This window comes from Phodopus roborovskii, unplaced genomic scaffold (assembly GCF_943737965.1).
Source record: "Phodopus roborovskii unplaced genomic scaffold, PHOROB, whole genome shotgun sequence".
Lineage (NCBI taxonomy): Eukaryota > Metazoa > Chordata > Mammalia > Rodentia > Cricetidae > Phodopus > Phodopus roborovskii.
Genome location: NW_026126588.1, coordinates 17,794,488 through 17,816,613, shown reverse-complemented (window position 1 = coordinate 17,816,613; position 22,126 = coordinate 17,794,488). Strand labels below are relative to the sequence as shown.

At 44.7% G+C, this 22,126-nt stretch overlaps 1 protein-coding gene across 1 annotated transcript in view; it reads right to left on the bottom strand.

The window, feature by feature from the left end:
• Positions 1-22,126, bottom strand: part of Dst (dystonin) — a 348,777-nt gene that overhangs the window by 213,244 nt on the left and 113,407 nt on the right. Inside the window, exon 5 of the mRNA XM_051204361.1 lies at positions 2,528-2,589. Within this exon, the coding sequence (XP_051060318.1) occupies positions 2,528-2,589 (62 nt within the window). The remainder of the gene's footprint in view (positions 1-2,527; positions 2,590-22,126) is intronic.

Below are 22,126 nucleotides of genomic sequence, written 5' to 3'. Positions count from 1 at the left end.
GATTGAGCTCAAGGTCTTGTATGTGCTCAACAAGCCACTCAACCATTGAACTACACCCCAACCAAGAGTTAATGTAAAATCCTGATATCTAACTGACGCCACAAAAAAAAAATCCCAGCCTGCTTGCAGCTACATGGGCATCAACTTACTGACTATTGTAGTAAAATACTTATTTTGCCAATACATACACACACACACACACACACACACACACACACACACACACACACACATACATACATATATCGCATAAGTAAGCCTTAAATCTTTGAGATGTTCATTTTATATATAAGGAAGTCAGGGAGTTAAATATTCTAGGAGATATTCCAGGTATCTGAATCCTGGTGATCTATCAGACCCTAAAGGTCGGTCTTGTATGTGAGATCAGTAGACTAACCATGTCAGAGGGATGTCTGCAGGAGTGACTGATAGAATGTATGCAATGATTACACATAGAATGCATATGCGAGCCCCACACATGATGGAGCTTAGGAATGAGTCCACAAAGTACTTAACTAATATTTGGATACTTTTAGTAAAATGTTCTTACATGTAATCATCTCACTTACGATAAGTATTCATCTGCATGATGAGTAGAGCTCAGTGCAACAGGCCTGGCACACATGAGCTTGCAAAAATGACCTGTCTGGGGCGAGGCTGTGTGGTCCCCTTGATAGCTGCCTTTGTTTGTGCTTCTCTATGGCATTGAAGTGACTTGGTTACAAACACGGAACACCTCCCATAGCTATCTGTGTTCCAGAAGATTTGGGCAAACCTTCTATGCCCTACTCACTTGTCCATCCCCAAATCACCACACCTACGGAAGCTGTTAGGTCAGCGGGAGTCACAAGGGGTACCCCTTCATCAAAGAGTTGCTTCCACAGCAACAGCTCTGAGATGGGAAACCGGAAGCTTGGATGAGAATGGCACCCGTAGGCTCACATGATTGACTGAATGCCTGGTTCCCGCTTGGTGAGACTATCTGGGAAGGATTAGGAGAGTGTGGAGAGTGTGGCCTTGGTGGAGGAGGTGTGTCATTAGGGGCAGGCTTTGAGGTTTCAAAAGACACCCAGTATTGTCTGTCTGTCTCTCTCTCTGTCTCTGTCTCTCTCTGTCTCTCTGTCTCTCTCTCTCTCTCTTTCTAGATGTAAGCTCTAAGCTACTGCCCCAGCATCACCCCTGCCTGCCTGCCTGCCCCAATGTTCCCTGCTGCGATGGTCATGGACTCTAACCCTCTGAAACCCTAGGCTCCAAATGAAATGCTTTCTTTGACAGGTTGCCTTGGTCATAGTGTCTTATCATAGCAATAAAGAAGTAACTAAGGCAGAATCCCTCTTGGAGATTAAGCTCCAAAGTCCCACACCCTACACCTGACTGCACTCCCATCTGAATATCCAAAAACTTGGAAGATGGCAGATAAAACTGCTGGCTTCTTTCATCAACCCATGATGCATTTCCTCATAAAGGCATCATAAGGGAGGACAGGTCTCATCTTCTTCTTAACACAACAGGCTTCTTACCAAAATGGCTCTCAACTAGAGAGTGAGTGCCATGCTCTCTCTGAAAGCAATCATCGGACACAGACTGGGCAATGGGAGGGGAGAGAGTGACTGGTAACTCTCTCTACTATGATTCAGTATGTCAGTGAAATTGTTTTTGAAACAGTTTCACTATGTAGCCCTAGCTGGCCAGGAACTCACAACATACACAAAGGAGCCATGGAAATTATAGAAATCTCCTGCCCCTGCCCCTGCCCCTGCCCCTGCCTCATGAGTGCTGGTATCAAAGGTGAGCACCACCACACCTGGCTAGAATCACTTTGACATTTTGCAGGCTCTGTTACACTGTACAATAGTTTAAATGGAAAAACTCTTCCCAGCCGGAAGGGTTCCCTTTGAAATTCTAGAATCCTTACAAAAGTAGGAGGAGAAAGTGGCCAACAGTTAATTGTAAAAGCGCATGGGCATCGGTGGAATTCAACAACTCTGTAAATAATGAGGAAAATTCTGTGTACTTTTCTGGAGTGTCTATCAAATTCTCAAGGTGACACATAGCTCACAAATAATATTAATCTAAGAGCCACAGATACTTCTCAGAGCAATACAGATACAATCCCTGAGCAAAAATAAAACTATTCCCAACTTCTTTTCACAATCCATTTTAATTCTCACCTGACCCCCTACTGTCTAAATAAATCTGAGTCCAGAATCAGAGTCTTGAAAGAGAAACAATCTGTTCCAGAATGTGGCTTTCCCAATCCAAGCAAATGAGCATTAAGGACTCCTTGAACTGTTAATGTTATTTTGCATCTAATAGTAAGAGGTTTTACAAATGTCACAAAATACACTGTGGTCAGGGTTACTTACCTTCCCACCTCCACAATCATTACCCACAAGTCACGCACCAGATAACACGCGTGCCTCAAAAGCACGTGCCATTGACATACATTAGCAGTATGTGAAATCCACAGCTTTGCCAGTGCATTTAAGTGTGCAAAACAGCTCCAGGCTATGAGCGAGTAACTCACCTTCATGAGGTGCTGATTTATCCATTTTGTAAATGTTTTCTTTTGAACTTTGTCCCGCTCATCTGGAAAAGAAAAAAGAAAAGAAGGTTGGTATGACCCGTGCACAGGAAACGTCATACACTGCCCCAAGGTGCTATTACCTTTCAAATGGAAGCCAGGGACTCACCCCAGCACAGAGGATGATCTTGGGGGAGGGGGTCCTGCAGAGCAAAGCGAATGATGGACCAGGACCACTGACAAACTATGAAGACCCTACATGGAAGGGCAGCTCTCACATCACAGGATCCGCTGTGCTCTCTAAGTCTCCAACACCAAGAAAACAGTGGACATGAAACCTGCTTCTGTAATGTTTAAATCGTCCCGTCCAACTAGCAACCTGGGAGCCTAATAGCAAGTTCTCAAGAAAACTGGGTGGGGGGGGGCTAGAGAAATGGCCCAGAGATTAAGAGCACCGGCTCCTCTTCCAGAGGTCCTGGGTTCAATTTTCAGCAATGACATGGTGGCTCACAGCCATCTGTAATGAGAGCTGGTGGCCTCTTCTGGCATTCAGGGACACACAGGCAGAACACTGTCTATATAATAAATAAGTAAACATTTAAAAACAAAAATCCAGGGCTGGGAATGTGTCTCTGGGAAGTTTAAAGCAAGGCCCTAGCTTTAAACTTGAACACTGCAAAAAGAAAGTTCAAGATTCAAGAAAAGGTAGCATCATCCATATTAAGTTACAAAATGAAAAGTTAAGAAGTTCCTGTAACTCTCCTCTAAGTTGTATTGCTTTACTTAATCCTCACGTGATGACACAAGCTCCTACAATATCATTAAATTCAATGTATTATGTTGTTTCATGTGAAAGTCTTCCCTTGGGCATGGAATGGTGACCAAAATGGGATGTTTTGTTTTCTAAATTAAGCGGATACCAAGCACATAGGTTAAGAAGCATGAAAAGGAAGAACCCAGGTCCTTTGACTTCTAACACAAATGGTCCTCCAGGAAAGGTAATTTAACGAAGTACTTTCCTTAGAGATCATAACTGTCTCCAGGTGCCGACCACCCCAAGTGCTGCGTGGTTGAGGGAGAGGCTCCGGACCACCACTGATGCCCGAGATGATGGATGCTAAAACCCTGGGAGCTATGACTCACGATGAAAGCCCAAGACCACAGGCCACCTCCTGATGAGTAAGGCATGAATAAACTCTGCTGCTGTCTTCGAAGGGTAACAACCCAAACCTTCTCTCAACTCATGGTAAACCCAGACTGGTGCATTGCAGTACCAAGGAGACCCTCACCTAGAAAATCCATGCAACAGGACCATGACAACAATTCCAAGACCCTCACGTTTCTACAAGACAGTAACTACCCTGCAGTCGGCGAAGAACTTAAGCCTCGGAAGACCGGGCAATTTTACCACCTTATGCATTATTTCCAAAGGGAATCATTTCAAAAGGGAGTATGCCCGATTACACCATCTAATTTTCCAATTACAAGTCTCATGGTGATTTTTCCTCCTTTCAGACAGGGATGCTTAACACTGAGACTTGTATTTAGGGCACCGTTGCCATAACAACAAAAAGAGGACGGCCATCATTCCTGTGCATTATCCAGATCTGTTGGTTTTTAAGAACTGCCCAGTCAGTTCTTGAATTAAGTTTTATAGCCATTACTCTAGTTAAAAATCATCTTACCCACAATGAGTTTTAAGTGAAAGCACACACTTATGCTCACCTTATGAGATACAAAGTAGCTTAAAATACACAAAAACACCAATACAAGTCACAGAATGTAAGAAGAGAAAAATCACAAGAAGAGGAGCTACTATGACTCGTACTGTTTACACTTCCCAGGAAAGAGCATTCCACGTTAAATATACTTAGTGCCACACACAGCAAACGTCAGTGCTACATAAAGACTTATCCCAGAGTTCTCCCAGGCAAGCAGAAAGGTGGTCCAGACTCTACCCAGATTCCTCAAGGCACTCACTCCACAGTCAGCAGTTCTGCCCAGCAAGCCGAAACTGGCAGCACAACTTTCCTTTCCAGGTTCCCAACTCTGCAAGAGGCTTTCTGGGGCTGTACTGACCCATACAGCACATCCGTCGCGCCAGCTGCACACTCCAGCCCTGATCACTTTTCACAAGCTGCCCCATCATTCTGCGGGGACCGGTGCAGAAGGGTCCTGGACGCTCCCTGCCAAGCCTGACCTGTCAGCGCTGCTCACTTTCTCCGCAGAAAGGCAAGCGCTGACTAGACACTCCTACTTGCCACGGAAACCAGTCAACACCCCCTTTTAAACAAACATTAGCGAGCCAGAGTACTGTGCAACTAACTGCTGGTGAAAAGAAGCTACATCGTCTGTTTCACGAAGGGGGCAATCAGCTGTCTTTTAAAAGGCAGGGCCCTCAATCCACCCCCACCCCTACCCTGCCTCCCGCCTCTCTTTAATGTCTGAGAGGGGACAGTGAGGGAACCAAGAGGGTTTTACAGCAGAGACAACGGAGTACTGCCTTCTCCCGCGGCAGGCAGGGCCCCCAGCACCCAGCTGACACAGCTCCCCCTAGTCACACACATGAGTGGGAATCTCACCTTTACAGGTGAGACATGTTCTTCACGGAGAAATATCACCATCAAATATTTGTGCAGGCATATTTCATATTTCCTGAGAGAGATTTTAAGTTTGATTCTAAAGTGTACGTTTTTCTTTGTCAAACAACAGAAGCCCAAACCTTACAATTCAGAATTGCAATTTCCAGTTTCTCAGAACTTCATTTCTAACCCTGAATGAAACATGCCAAGAAGTGAGAACCCTTATTCTGAACACGCAAAGGATCACCAGCACCTCCATGCTTACTGAAACATCAGATTTTCCCAAACAGAAGCTATACGAACAGTAACTCCAAAATAAATAAAAACTGATCACGCATACTTATTTTCAACAATAGGGACCAGCAAATTTGGTCATGAAAAGATACCCCAATATTGCTAGACTACTCCTGCTAGAATGTTCTGAACATCCATGGACACCGTCTAACTCTACCCTAATCAGACTACATGGTAAATGATGCCAGATGCTGCTGAGAGTTCAAAGTACCTGCCTAGACTTAGCACTTTCTGCTTGTTCCTTTCCTTTCCCAAAAGGAAAAGAGGCCATCTTCCTGGACAAATGGCATGTGTATATACAGGTCCTCTCCCCCCAAACAAAGGCATGTGGTCAAAGTTCAGAGAAGGGATGCAAATGACTGATAAAGATAAGGGGTTATATTCAACCACCCTCCTACTCAATAATGAATATGTTTTCTTTCTTTCAGTTTTGTTTTCTTTGAAATGCAGGGTCTTGAGTAGCCCAGGCTGGCCTTGAACTACTGACCCTCCTGTCTCCTCCTCTGAACTGCTTGGGTTACAGGTGTGTGCCATCACATCAGGCCAAAATAAATAGACAGACAGACAGACAAATAAGCAAACTTTATGCCAACATAAATTATAAGAATAATAACAGCAAATCCAGAGAAATGGGTAGTTCTTACCTACGCTAATGTAGATAGATTATAGCATTCAGCAGGATAATTTGGTAGTTTGCACCACATATTTAAAAGAATATACTTTTAGAATCAATAATTCTACTTGTAGGAACTGGTAACGAACTACTTGTGTATAGCGTGTGATTAGCTCACAGGGATGTTTACTGTGGTCCAAATATTTGAAACAGCTAAATGATGGTGAATAGGAGACTAGATAAATGAGTTATAGTTCATGCGTGCAGCGAAACTTCAGTTTTAAAAATCCACAATACTGGCATGAAAAAAGACCTCCAAGACAGAATGACAACGGATTTCAACAGACGTATGTGCAAGGTGTAAGAAGGGGGCGCTGGCATGTTCCACTCATGTTTCATTCCGAGGGTCTCTGGATTCAGTGAATCTTTCCTAAGGAAGACATTTGCACATCATCACCGGTAATAACTGCGAGGAAAGGTGTCAAGCTCCTTTACTCACTTATACATTGAACAGTCCAGTAGATTGCACAGAAGTCACAGGAAAAAGACCAAGACCGGGCAGGCCACAGTGCCCTGTTCAGGTTTAGAGGCGGAATGGCACAACAGGTATGCTGGGCTTGTGTCTATGCTGATGTCCCACGAGAGGACTGGGAGGAAGGAGATCAGGGACTGATAAGATCCTCAGAGACTGGCTGACCAGCAGGGAAACAAAGTCACAGAGGGAGGGCCTCTGGAAACACACACAGGTTACTCTGCTTGCCTGTTCTCCTTGTCCGAAGTTTAGTTACCACACACCAAACACAGGCTGGTTTCCCAGGCCTTTGCGAGGACTCCAGGGATGTAGAATGTGCTGTGTAAGCTGGGATGTTGAACAGAAGCACAAATCTCTCTCTACAAATGCTTTTGTGTTTGCCCTCAGATGCTCAGAACGCATGCCTTCCTGTCAGTGCAGTTCTGGATCCTTAGTATTGGACGCCGGAGCAGAGGTATCAGGCTCTGCTCTGGAAAGGAATTTACTGGTCAATACCCGTTCTTATGATCAACCAAGAATTTAACACAAAACTTCAGGAATCTGCTTTTTAATCTGCCTTCTCCTACTGGAGCAGACTACAAACACACGGCCACAAAGAGACTTCGAATTATTGTTACGCTGCTCTATTTAACCGTCACACAAGAACTCTGCCATCCCAGTCCATGCTAAGGACAGAGCATGTTTACAACTCTTTATCTGTGTTATACTGAAACAGCTTGCTCTAAAATTCAAGTGACATGAGATTGCAGGGTAAAACCCAGGAACTCATACACAACCAGAGCACCAGGACCCCGGTACACCTCAGTGGCACAGCATTCGCCTACCCGGCTCCAGTCACCAGAGTGCCATGCACTGCAGAATCGAACACTGTCCCCCAATAACCCTGCTACCACACCTATCAATCTTCATTTTACCAATTTAAAAAAAAAAAAAAAAAAAAAACAAGACTTAAATTTAATCTGGCCCGAGGTTTCTGTGGGTGAGGACACAGCAGAGCTGAGGGCTTGCAAGGGTCTCCACTGCCATTCCTACTGTACAGGAACAATGGGACACACAGGCATGTAACGTGGAGAAACCGGGATGGACATGGTTCCATTCTGCACCACACCAATTCTAGAGAAGAAGGGGGAAAAAAACAAAACACAAAACCTTCTGCCTGGAGAGGAATCGATCTTTCAGCAAGCTAATGCGTAAATCAGGAAGTGATGCTGAGCAATTCTCCACTCACTCAGTTCTGGAGGGTGTGGAGGGTGTGTGTATGTGTGGCGGGGTGTGTGTGTGTGTGTGTGTGTGTGTGTGTGTGTGTGTGTGTGTGTGTGTGTGTGTGTGTCTATCAGTGTGACTCATCAGGATCTGAAGGCTTTTGGCTTCAATGCAGCGGAAGCTCGGCATGGCTGTAAGGTCCCGATTTCCCTAAGAATACTTTTGTCTCTCCTGGTACTAACTGGTGTCGGGAATTTGTCAAAAGAGCCAGAAGAGTAAGTCCTAATATACCTCAGCTAGTGGCCTACGGCTCACCTAGCAAATTTTCATTTTCCATAAAGCATGCCAACATAGAATTCCTAATAAGTCCTTTCAAACTGTTGTGGCCTCTTGTCACTGGGCTGTGACAGAGTCATCAAGGCAATGGAGGTTACAGCCATGAGTCACAGGAACAGCACTTTTCACTCCAATAAAAACAAAGCCAGCCACACAGTGAGTCAGCAGCAAGGGTACAGGGGTGGCAACCCTCTGAACCACTGGAAAAAGTGACAGGCCCGAGCCTGCTCCCTAACGATAGCCTCCCACCCAACATTTCTCAGTTAAATGCAGTTTGTGGCTGGCACAGACAACTGCCTACTTGCAGAACCCCAGGCATGCCCCTGTGCCACATCCCGGCTCACGCAACCCTATTCCAGAAGAGCTCTGGCCCATCATTGCCTGCCTGCTGCATTCAATCGTGAGCACGGACAGGGAAAATGCAAAGATGCACAGACTAGTTAGACGGATGCCAGGTGCCAGGGACCTCTCCCTGGGGTTCACTTCCTTTTGGGAAAAAAGGCTTCATCTGTCCATCCGGAGTCTCGTCCTCCCAAGCAGAGCTGACCCATAGAATGAGAGGTAAAAAGATGAAAACAGAGCTCTGATCAGGCAGAGGACTTCCTTCTACATTGGCCCCCTGGAGAGTCTGAGCCGAGGTCAACTGTCTACACAGCTAATGGTCTAGAGCAGTGGGTCACAACCCTGTTAGGGGTTAAACAATCCTTTCGCAGGGGCTGCATATCAGATATTCTATGTATCAGATGTTTACATTACAATTCATAACAGTAGCAAAATTGCAGGCATGAAGTACTAACAGAAATAACTTTACTGTTGCGGGGGTCACCACAGCATGAGGAAGATCATTAAAGGGTTGCAGCATTAGGAAGGCTGAGAACCACTGCTCTCCAGAACGCTCACCCTATCTGCTTGCTTCCTTGAACACTGGAGGCAAAGTTCAAAGAAGCAGATGCTCTGCTTAGACGTCTTTTCAGGCATTTCAGAGCACCGTAGGCAGCTCTGTTAGATGAGTGTCTCAACTAAAATTCCATCACCACCCTGTTCATCTTTGTGAGAACAAACTATCACCATCTAGTCCCTAACGATCACTGATGACTAGATAAGTTATTTAATACAAATGACTGCTCAGAAAGCAAAGAAGACAGACTGCTGATGTGAATAAGAAATCTTCGTTTCAGGAAGTTTCACTAATGGCTCAGTGTGTGCAAAAACAGGCACCCCAAGCTAGTGCTGAAGCAAGATAGAGCCACCATGGGAATTTCCCATTTCAAATGCCCATGTGTTTGCTATTCACAATGCTTCACAATGGAAAGGAGTGAATTTACATAAGAATTGGTTTTGTTTTGTTGCTTCCCAACGTTCTCAGCCATACAAATATTATTTTAACATATCCTTTACTTCCTGGCTCCTACTGGTGTTACCCTGAAAAATCTGGGGTTCCAGGCAATGAGGAGTCAACACTTAGTAGGCATAAGCCATGAGTTCTATTCTAAGCCAGCTAGAGCCCCCAAAATGTGCTAAGGTATGTGTCCTGAGAGGCACATGGCTGGGCTCCTTCTGAGACAGGGCACCCCCAAGTGGCCCATTAGCCCTAGATAAAATAGGCGTTCAACAATCTTTACTGAAATGAATTTTGTACAATATTTTTTTTAACAATGCAGTGCTTGAAAGTTCCCCGCAGGTGGAGGGTGGGACTTGAGGATCCGATTTGCTATAAATCTCTCCCAGAGAAAAGAGAAAGAAGTGTGGTGGAATACGAAATTATACAATTTTAAAATCCAGGCAATGTCTGACATCTCATGATTGAAAAACTTACAGCAAATCTTCAAAACCATATGATCTCGGTCTATTTTCATATAATAAAAACCTCTGTAAGTTAATAATGGCTCAGGCTGCAAACCCTATGGGAAGTTAGATTTATATATACACACTCATCAGGATGAACCAGTTTTATGGATGCATGCGTTTAGATGTCTGTGTGCTGTGGGTATGTGTGTCTGCACATGTGTGTGAGATCATGTGATAGTCAACATTAGTTATTTTTCTCTGGTCGCTTCCCACCTTATTTTTCTGAACCAGGAACTCATCAGTTCCTGCTAGAACAGCCAACCAACAAGCTCAAAGCATCTTCCTGTCTCTGGCCCCGAGGACTGGAGTTTTCACACACCTTGGCCAGGTTTTTTCTTTTTTAATTTTCATATTACTGATGGTGCCGTCTCTCCAACCCCTCTCATTTTTTCTTTGGAACAAGCCCATCTTTTTAGGAAGGCAGCATTCCACTGATTCAACAACCATGTGCTGAGAAATAACTAAGCTAAGTGCTAAGCACTGGCTATGTGGAGAATAAATCACACATCTTGTTCAGTCCAATAGGAGAGAGTTCTAGAAGCCATAATTTATATGGCTATGTGGCATGTGTATGGGGGACTTGAAATAATGAATGCTGTGAGCTTAAGAGAGTGCTTGGCCTACCTACAGTGATATTTTCTCCTAATGCAATCTGATGGACTTGGAGGCACATGTCTAATCTAGGCAAGGCCAAGGGCAGAAGCATCTATGAGGACTTCAGCTAACTCAAAGTACTCTACTGATCACATGAAGATAGATCAGTGGGACTTCCAGTGTCTCATTTTGCATTAAGTTTACCAAATTCCTCTGACAGTAACACTTATAAAAACAAGAAAGCATGAACAGCACAGGTACCAGGTATGCACACATCCGTAAACCAGATACTTGGTGACAGCTCCCACTAATGGAGAAAACTAACGTCCGTTACCCAGCTCAGTGTTGGAGCAGCCTGTTTGAAGAGCTCATCAACAGCTGCAACCAACATCACACCTGATTACCCAGCACTCTGATCTTATGAGCCATGCTCTAACTCACCTGAAACCACTCCTAAGGAAACAGTTAATTCCGCTGGAAAGGACACTTTCAGCTGCCTTAGCACCAGGAATGAAAAAGAAACTATAAAGCTGTCCGATGCAAGAAACGTGCAACCTATCTGTAAATACTGACCTTTTAAAAAGTATAGACAAAAGCATACTGACCTCACATTGATGAGGGGTTTCTATCCAACTCAGTACAATTTCCTGCACAATCTTATTTCTGTAGATGGGGTCCATAAAACTGACTCTTCTAAAATCCTCCCTAACTTGCTTTTGGTATCACCTACCGCGGCCAATTGATCTGAATATGGACTATGTCCATTTTAACCGCTTTCAACCACACTGGCTCTCTCTCTCTCTCTCTCTCTCTCTCTCTCTCTCTCTCTCTGTCTCTCTCTCTCACTCTATCTCTTTCTCTCTATCTAGGTGTACATATGTATATGTATGTATGTGTGTATATGCATATATGTATATATATACATGTATGTATGTATATATGACTATATATATGAAATCCAAGCTGTCTTAATTACAGTACCAAAAGATACAGTCCTCAAAGGTCCAAAATCTATGACCACCCACATAAAAAGAAACAATTGCTAGGTGTTAATTCAAACACATTCACTGAGCCATGAAAATTTGAGTGTGATCACAGAAACGATTTCATAGTTCTAAGATAAATATCCTAAATGTAGAGATTATGTCTAACACTAGCTATAGAAAAAGTATTTAAATTAAAACTTACGTTATTTCATAAATTTTGAATAATTTCAGCTACTTGCAAGTTACTTAGAGGAAAAAAATACTTTCCAGAACCAGAAAAAAACAAGATAGAAAATAAGACTAAAGGAAAGCCAGTTGAAAAAAACTTATCCTTTCCATTTTATTAGGTGACAGTAGTATCACGCAATGCCTATTCTTTCCTATTCTTAAACATGTCCCAGGGCTATATAAAGGCACTAAGCATATAAAAGCACTACAGGCCCACCCCGTGGCCTTTCACACCTAACAGAGAAAATAAAACACAAGGCAGATGCCAGGTGGGGATCTTTGGAAGGCATGTGTAAGAGAACTAGGAGAAGGTAAGCCTGACTGCAGGACAGCCTGATGGGCGCCTGGGAGGAGCTGTAGGGTGGAGGGAAAGGGAACAGTTGTGTTATATACAAATGCAGTGAGCATAACAGGAAAAGGGGAGCTAGCATCCGCACACTACATGACAACCCATAATCACCCAGCTTTCCGACCCTGTGTGCCTCTGACCTTTAAAGATGAGGAAAAATGAGGTACTTGTAATTGAGAGCAATTTATTCATCACCTTGTGGGCAATGAGCATGAACACGAGTCTGTGGATCACCCATCCTTTCCTTGCTAAATGATACCAGCAGAAAGGCACAAAGCTCAAAAAGATAAATATTTTGGCTGACCTTAAAGTACACATAATGGTATTCTGAAGAGTAGTCACATATTGCCTTCTGCTTTTACAATAACTATTTATCCACGTGAAAAGGAAATTATAGAAATGTCACAGAAGATGTCAGTAATTACTAATGATTTCAAAAACAGATTTATTCAGCAAGACTGAGCAGCTCTGCTGTGGGAGAAATCCCAAATGCCTCACTACCGCTACCAATGAGGGCCCTCTCCTCTAGGTCTATCTAAGAAGACATCCTTTCCTGTTCTGACAGAAGCATCATGGTGCTTGCAGAATGAAGTAAACAATCTGGAGAAAGAAGATGCGGTCAAGGGCACTGGCCCTGAAAGGAGGCAGATACCGAGTAAATGACCGAAGGGCATTTAACTCTGTCTCCTGTTTGGTACCCAGGGAAAGTGGTCAGGTACCTGCTTCTGCCTGACACAGACTAAACACACAATTCCCTATGAGTCTGGCTGAGGCATCTGCCAGCTGGGTCGTCACAGCAGGAAATGAGTTCAGGAGCACAGGCCACTGAGCCAGTCATCGGGCTGCTGTGCAAAGGAACCTCCGGTCAGACCTAAGGTAGGACTGCATAGGACAGACCTGCATTGGCTAATGTTCTTATTGCTGTGACCATGCACTGGACAAGAGGCAGCTCGAGAGAAGGCTTCATTTTGGCTCAGCGGTAGTCCATCATGAGGGTAAGGCAGATTGGCAGGAGTGGTTCTCCTCTGTGGAGTCAGGAAGGGGAGGTAGCCCTTACTCTCCCATAGGTGGACCAGGAAACAGGGCTGGACTGTAAACTTGAAGGCCAAGCCCAGCATCCCACTTTCTCCAACTAGGCCTGGTTTCAAAGGTTCCACTATCTTCCAAAACAGTGCCACCAGCTGGGGACTGAGTATTCAAACACACATACAGGGAAAACCTAATATCCAAACTTTACCTGCTCCAGGTACACTGGGTGCTGTCTTGAGAATCCATGACCCACAGGGTACCAGGCACCCAGGCTGAAGTCAGGTAAAAGTCACCCAAGGGTACTGACAGGCAGAATGGGACAAAGACCACAGGAGACAGAAGCACCTCAGCTTTAATCAGAAAGGCGCAACCACAGAAGCCACGTTCCTCTCCCAGATCCTGGAACCAACAGGAACCAAGCATCTCCAGCCCAGAGACATAGAACAACCATAAAGACATTGACTCGCATCACACTCTGCTGTCAAAAACAAAAAAGACTCAATTTCACTACGTTTTCTCTATGCCAGTCAGAGGTTGGGACTCATCTAGAAAAACCAAAGAAAACATTCCTGTTCATTTCTAAGTTCATCAATTAAATCTTTCAGTGCAGGGCAGAAAGGCTGGTGGTACACAAAGAACAGGGCCGTAGCCTTTCATCAAGAGCTCTAAGTTCTACAACTGGCAAGATATGGTACAAATCACACACTACCACAAACCCCAGCTCTTCCAGGAAGGCAGCAATGCCATGAACTCAGTCAGGTCTAAAGTGAGGGATAAAGATGCTTCTGGGACCCAACCTATTATACGTATGCTTTTAGAAAAGCAGATCCTCCACCAGTCCAACTTAGGACCACCAGGAAACAGCAAGTGGTTTTGTTGTTGTTTGATTGTTTGTTTTTAAACAAGCCCAGGAGCTTGTAATAATCAGGAAAGTGGCGCTTATGTTAACATGCAGAAATTACTTTCTTAAATCTACATATAATTCCTGCTATTCTTTTTTCTTAAAGTTCAACATATAATGTGCCAGAGGTTGGTGATAGACAGACAGACATATAGACAGACAGACAGACAGATAGATAGATATGGGTATATAGACAGACAAATAGATGATAGAGAGATATAGAGAGATAGAGAGATAGATAAGATAGATAATAGATAGACAGACAGACAGACTAACTTTTTGCAGCACAGCTGGCTTCACTCATGTCAGTCCTTAGGATGGAAATGCTGGCTCTCATGGGACACGGATGAAAATAAAAGGTGCACTTCTGCCACACTTTGAGTGAGGTCTGGCCAAATGACAACACTCTAGCAAGGGAAATGCAAGTAGAAGTGTTGTGTGGCACCTTTTCAAACCTTCCCTCCTCCTCTTTCCTACTGGTCAGGAGGCAGACGTGAGAGATGGAGCCATCCTAGGTCACAGGCAACAGCTGAGTGCAAACTATAAGAAGCCTAGGTTACCCCAGGAGGTGCCTCTATCCAGCTTGACTTTGCAGTGCCTTCTGCTGGGATTTCCTGTTTTTTTAAGATGGTTGGTGTGTGTGTGTGTGTGTGTGTGTGTGTGTGTGTGTGTAGTGAGGATATCTTGTTAGCTTGTCCCATGCTGTCAGAGCCTCAACAGGTAAAGTTCAGCTGTTGGGAGCTAAAATCATCTGGAGGCATTTTGACGCACATATCCAGTAGCTGACACTATCAACAGGGACGGATGTTAGGGGCAGTTAACAGAACAGTCACAGGTTACTCACTGTGGCCTGACTTCCCTAGACAATGAATGGCAGCCTCAGGGACCTCAGCCACGGGTCCCAACTGCAGGAAAGCACAGACCACCACTAATCCTCTGTTCTATTAGAGGTGATGACAGACCTGCTCAACAGACCAATGGGGAACAGTTAGCAAAGACACTGCACACATTTAAAAAGCACCCAGTCTCTCAGTGGGAGCATGGTGCAGCCCAGTGACCGGGCTGCATGCCGGCCTACACTCCCTTCTCCATACTGTTCCATGAACGGAAATGGAAGTGATCTTTTTAACCTACCCTTATTGTGGGTCTCCGCAAAAAAATGTTAAGTGTCTATATAACTCCAATATTTAAAAGCAACTCATCAAACAAAAACAGCAAAAAAGCAAAAATATTTATCCCAAGAAATTAATTCTATAATAAAAGTGACTCCGCTCGCAGTTTACTTTATATTGTCAGCTGCTGGCACATTTTCAAAATTACTAACAAACATCATGAATGCCTAATGCAATAATACAATCGCTTTGCTAGTCATTTGCATGCTACAGATTTCCCTTCCTGACTCAGTACACCTAAGCAATTTTCTGAGCGGAAACAGTTAAGTATGATGATGTGGCCAAAACAACTGTAGTACAAACATCAACACTGCAGATGTTTGTGTGAGTCTAAATCAATACGCCTAGAGTCACCAATGTCACAGCAATGCTCCCCATAGACAGACAAATCCGCTGGAGTCATCACTGATTTTTAACTCAGAAATGGGAAGACTCTAATGTTTCACAGCACAGTTCCAGTCCCATCCACTGGACACATCACTATGCTTTCTTTTTAATGATAACAATGTTAAGGATAATACCAACACACAGTACGGGTTCTGCCTCCTCACACGCTCTCACAGTTAATACAGGAAAGAGCCTATCCTCCATGTTTCCTGCAAAAAACCAGTAGAAATCAGAGCTTGAGGGCACACAAAACTAACAGAAGATTGTGTCAACCATCTCCAAATAAGTTCTGAACCTGAAACCTATTGAGTAACATGGACAATCCAGGAAAATAAGGCTTCGGAAACAGAGGAAGCCAAAAAAATAAGTTCTAGAAACAACCAGCTCCATAAGTCAAGGAAATTTACCCGTCCTCCATGTGAATTCACAGTGGAACCAAGAGCCAATGGCCACCACAAGGATTAAATACAACACGTGGCCCAAAGCGGATGTGGCAAACACTGGTTCTTCTGAGCCAAGAACCACTGGATCACGCAGTGGGTCTGTGCACAGCATGACGTCTCTGTAGATCTCGTCACACATCACAAATCTCCACTCTCACTCCCTAAAGGCTGCGTAAGACTGTGGTGGAATTCTGACAAAAGCGATAACACAGAGTTTATTAATCAGAAAAGGCTCGGATTCCCTGTCATCAGACCGTCCCAGGAGCCGCTGCTGGCAGGCAAAGCATGCTCACGGGAAAGCTTTCTCTTTTCTGTCTTCCAAATCACAGCCAGGCCTGCGCCCTGCAGGCTGGCACAGAACAGACAAAGTGCTCTGCCAGAGAGTGATGACTGGAATGGAAAAGAGCCTCCTTACACTCTGCCTCCAGTGGGTGGCGCTGTTTGGGAAAGCTACGTTTAAGAAGCAGAGCCCTGTTGGAGGAAGTCACTGGGAACAGACTCTTGAGGGTTGACAACCTGGCTCTGCTTCCTGTCCCCACCCCAGTCCCCAGCCCCTCTCTCTGTCATGGGATTTGACAACAGCAACGGGTAAATTAGGACAGGCGGCCAGGTTCTGACAGCACTGCTCTAACAACAGAGCTGTGGGGTCATGGATGACACACCTGCACAAAGCAGGGAGACTAAGATTGTGACTGTGGCCCACCACAACCCCAACCTCGAAGGAAGCGCTACCTGCGTGGTAGATCTCCACACACTGAGCAGCTTAGGGAAGGTCTAACATTACTCTATTAGGGAGTCTCTGATTCCGGAGGAGCTCAGCAATTATCAATGAATAATCTTCTACTTCTGGCTCCTCATTTTTCCCAGTGTAATCGTTAGGAGGTCACTCACAGACGGCTTAATGTGTCACAGCAAAAACATTGCTTAATATCATGGGGAAAGGTGTCTGCTGTCCCTCAGTAACCCTATTTCTACTTGTGGCTCTTTGTTTCTGCGTTCCGATGGGGTCAAATGCCTCTAAATTAACCGATGCATCTCTTTAGTGTCTTTCAAACGACAGAATCCTTTCCCTCCCTCCTCTTCATCAACTCTTGTTATCATCTATTTGCTGCAGTCATTGGATCATTTGTCAAGTGGTTTTCCGGTCTGAATTCTGGTAACTGCGTACCACAGACTGTATTTACTATAAAACGGGGACTGGGATGAACAATATGATTCAGGCAAACAAAAACAAGGTTTTCCTTTCTTCTTCTGCAAGTTTTAGATTTTAACGTATAATATTATATATACATATATATGAGACAGAGCTATATATCTCAGGCTAGCCTTGAACTCAAGATCTGCCTGCCTCGGGCTCCTGAGTGCTGAGGTTACAGGGGTGTGCCAGCATGCCCAGCTAAATCACATTCATTCTCATGCTCTCCCCCCTCCCCCTCCATTAGCAAGAATCACCTGGATAGTGTCAAATGTTATAAAACAGTGGGTCCTTCTTTGCCTCACACTAGGTAACCCTGCAAAGAGGACACCCTTCCATCAAACCTTTCCCTCACACAGGTAAATGTCTGATCCTTCCCAGCTTAGAAAATGATGAATTGTTTCCTGAAGTCATCCAGATTAGAGAACAAGAGACAGTGTGAAGAGAAACTAACAACAGCGGGGGACACTTTGAACTCCCAAATTTCTAGATTGATAAGCCGTGTCTTGAGCTGGAGAAAACACAGAAGAGAAAATAAATAGTATGCTTAATTTTTAATACATCAAGATTTGATAGGAGGATATAGTAGCCTAATTTTCTCTATAATAGTTTTGCCTCTTGGTTCTGGTATAATTTCTTTGGCTTGTAACCTAAATCTAATAAAAAGTGATGCTGTCAAAGGAAAACTTGAGGAGACATGAAGAAAAAGCAAAATTTCCCCTTTTAAAAAAGAATGTGAAGCAGGGCAGTGGTGGCACATGCCTTTAATCCCCGCACTCGTGAGGCAGAGCAGAGGCAGGCAGAGCTCTGTGAGTCCGACACCAGCCTGGTCTACAGAATGAGTTCCACGACAGGTTCCAAGGTTACAGAGAAACCCTATCTCAAAAAACAAACAAAAAAGAAAGAGTAGTGTCCACATTAGAAACAAAACCGTAGCATCAATAAGAGAATGCGCTAATATAATATGCAGAGGAAGGTCACACGACGGAGCAGAAATGGAGAGATAGAAGAAGGTCACAAAGCCCTTGTTGGGAACCTCTGAGGGAAGGATTCCGGGAAGAGAGAAAGCAGAAAAGCATGTCCTTAGCCATGAGCAGGGCAGGCTGAGACTATTGATTAGTTCACGCTTATCACTCTCTTGCTACATTCCATGGAAGAGACGACTACCTCACACATTTTATTCCGCACACAGCGGCCATGAAGGGAATAACGGATTTATTTTAGGAGGGCAACAGGATGTTTCATTGCCCAAAATTACGCACCACAGTTCTGTGATGCTTCTGCTCACTTATACTGTGATACCCTTAAATTACTAAGCTATTTTGATAACATTTTAATTTTTAAGGGTAAAGCATTTCATGACTGTCTACATGACTCAGTGTGAAAGCTATGGTCACTGGCTTTGAGCCATTGAATGAGAATGTTGCAAAGACAAGATAATGCCAAACCAGGCTGATGAGGCTGAGCAAGGACAGCCACCCTCCTGGCTCAGCATCTCTGAGAGGGAGAAAAAAATGAGGTGTATACGCTTCATGTACCAACCATGGGATCCTCCAGTAACAACCCAGAGAGGCGTTATAACCGAATTTCTCTTTTGTGGATGAGGAAGCCGAAGCACAAACATTTACTAAAACTGGCCAGGCATAGTGGCTCGCATCTGTAACCCCAGAAATCCTGAGGCCAACAGAGGGGGAGTCGTGTGAGTTCAAAGCCAGGACCCTAGACTACCTATACTACCAAGTGAAATCCTGTCTCAAAATCCAAGCAACCAGCCAAACAGAAAAATCTGTAAAATTTAATGCACGACACACGAGTAGTGTTCATTCCAATACCCAGGAGGTGGAGGCTGTGACAATGGCAATACAACTGGCTGATGTGACACCCTGAAATAACCTCACAAGAAGCAGTGTGGTGTCCTTCTTGCCCTCGAAGCCACTCATTCTGAAAGAAGCCACAGAGTCTTGAAAACACTTATGACAGTGTTCAGGAAAGATCAAAGGGAAGGAGTCCCCTGCCCTTAGCCAGCTCATGAGTCACACTAGAAACGGATCCCTGAACCACAGTCAGTCTTCCGATGACTGAAGACCTAGGTGACACCTCAGGCTCAGTCTCACTCAACTTGCCCCAAGCACCTGCCTCACAGGGGGAAAAGATATGGGTGGGTGGGTGGATGGATGGATGGATGGGTGGATGGATGGGTGGATGGGTGGATGGATGGATGGGTGGATGGATATATAGATAACAGACAAATAGATAAATAACAGAGATATGCTGGTGCTGTAACTATGAAAATACCCCATCCTCCAAAAGACTGGCATTTTGGCAGATCCCGCAGCAAAGTTAATAACACGCTTTGAGAGCACTCAAGGCTTCCCTGCTACCCTAACGTGTACTTTCAAGTTTGACCTGCCTTGACGAGAACAACACAACCAATCTTACTTGCCTTGGATTTCCCATGTAATCAGCACTTACAATCTAAGCTAATGCAAAATCATATGTCCTCCTGACCCGGAGTAATGCATGTGCATATGTATCCTATAATTATTCACTGAAGGCTGCCAACGGGTAGCAAGCAACCTTACACAAATATTTTTATATTCCCCATAGATGCTGAAAACGACACATGGATATACCTTGATAAGGTGCGTTTGCTGTGCCACCCGCTTTTCTGAGTGCTGCAGGGCGTCTTTCCTTGTAAAACTCTGTTAAGGATTTCTGTAAAGAATTCCTCGTTCCCTTCCAATGCCATGCTTTCTGTGTTATTCAATAAGAACAGAGACAGACTGGACATGAGATAGCATTCAGACAGGCATACACACCACACAGACTACAGACAGTCGAGTAAACACAAGCTATAGACAGACGAAGACACGGGGAGAGAAGTGGAGAATGTGTTTTAGATCCTTAATGCACTCATCAATGCAAGATGATTAAAGTGTATCGCTGGAGGGAGGGAGGGAGGGGAAGGGAGGGAGGAAGGAGGGGGAAGGAGGGAGGGAGGGAGGAGCCAGGCAGTGTAGCTCGTGCCTGTCATCCCACCTACGTGAGAAGATATGGCAGGGTGGTCCTCAGTTCTGGTGAACACTAAAATCAGTTGTAAAACATCTAAAAGCCCAGATGCCTAGAGTCCCTCCTCGCAGCCGAGGATAAACCGGTCTTCATGGGCTGACCACTCAAATCAAAACCTTGCGTCACAGTCCCTTTTTACTAACCACAGAAGCTGGCTTGCCGGTTGAGACTTTGCTTCTGGCCACATCGTCTGGCGCTGCCTCCTTGCCTTCCCTGAGCCCAGAGAAGAACGAAGTAAAGGTGAGTTTCAGGGGTAGCTCACCCAGATCCCAAGACCCCCGTGGCGGAATATTTCTTTATACTGTGCGAAGATGTGTCGCTGTGGTTGGTTTAATAAAGAGCTGAATGGCGATAGCCGGGCAGGAGAAAATAGGTGGGTTTCCGGGGAGAGAGAGGAACTCTGGGGAGAAGAGAGAGGCAGGACGTCAGGAGAGGTGGGACAAGCTGGGTGTACAGAAATGGAGAGGAGGTAAAAAAGGCCACGGGGTAGAATGTAATAACAGGAGCAGATGAAGTTATAAGGACTAGCTGTGGGCGAGCCTAAGCTAAAGGTCAAGCTTTCATAATTAATGAGTCCCGCTGTCATTATTTTGTGAGCTGGAGGCCCAAAGGAAAGATGTTACCCCCTTGGCCTGGACAGCTATTCCAGCTGGTGGTGCCATAGCCTTGGAACCTGTATGCACTTCTCCCCCCCCCCCCATTATAAACTTCCTTAAAATTAAAAATCCTTTGTTGGCCATTCTTCTACCCTCTCGACAATTCTGTTTCATTCCCATCAGCTTTCCAGTTACACGAGTCCTTTCTCCTCACCCACTACATACTTTCTCTCTGAGGGTTTGGCTTTTTTAATGTGAGACCTTTCTGTCCTATGATTTCTACCGAATTCATCCCATAAAGCAAGGACATATTTTAGCAGCGACTGTGTATGGAACCATGAACGACACAGTTGACCTACAGGATGGACGTTTCCAGAGTTTACCTTAGGGATTTGCTGTTCGTGGTCATGTGTCCCCAATACGCAATTCTAAAATGCTCACATACACATAAGCAAATGCGGGCTCTGTCTGCCTTGGCCCATCCCATCATATCCTAGTTTTTCTCTGTCGGTTAATGTGGGGTAAGAGAGGGAGGAAACGTGGACAGGGAGGGAGAGAATGGGTACCTGAATGAACTGGGGGAGGGGGAAAGCTCAGAGCTTCTTTGTGTGAAGTACCCTTTACCTCACAGACTCACAGGGAACTCTCGTGACTTAGCAGCTACAGTTTCTACTACTGAGCAATGTGCTTAGTTACCTCAGGCTCAGAAACGCTTTTGTGGCCTCGCTTGCAAGAGTTCCCGCTAATAAAACAGCACACTACGAACAGATTAATATACAACTTTGCATAGAAGAATTGTAGTGCACTAATTACTACAGAATAAGAAGTATCCAAAAAGAAAAAAAAAAAAAGAAAAAGAAAACTTAAATGTTCCTGAACGCCTCTCTTTTACAGGCAGACAGACACAGATGCACGCACGCACACGCACACACACACACACACACACACACACACACACACCCTAATGGAGAGGTTATCTCCCTGTCGGGAGATGCTTCCCATCCCCAGGGGCCTCTGTGAACTTCCATACCCAGTGTTCCTATGCTCCCAAGTGGCTGAACGGAAAACTGCAAGTCATTACAAGTCCCCATAACAGCACCTCCTCCAAGAGGTCGTCCTCTGGACAAACCACTGCAAACAAACATCATTCATTTGTTTTTCTGGTAGGTAGCTTTGGCTCCACCTCCTTTGAATGCTCTCAGTAGTCTGGTCATTGTGATCCCCTTAAGCACCCTGTCTGACTTT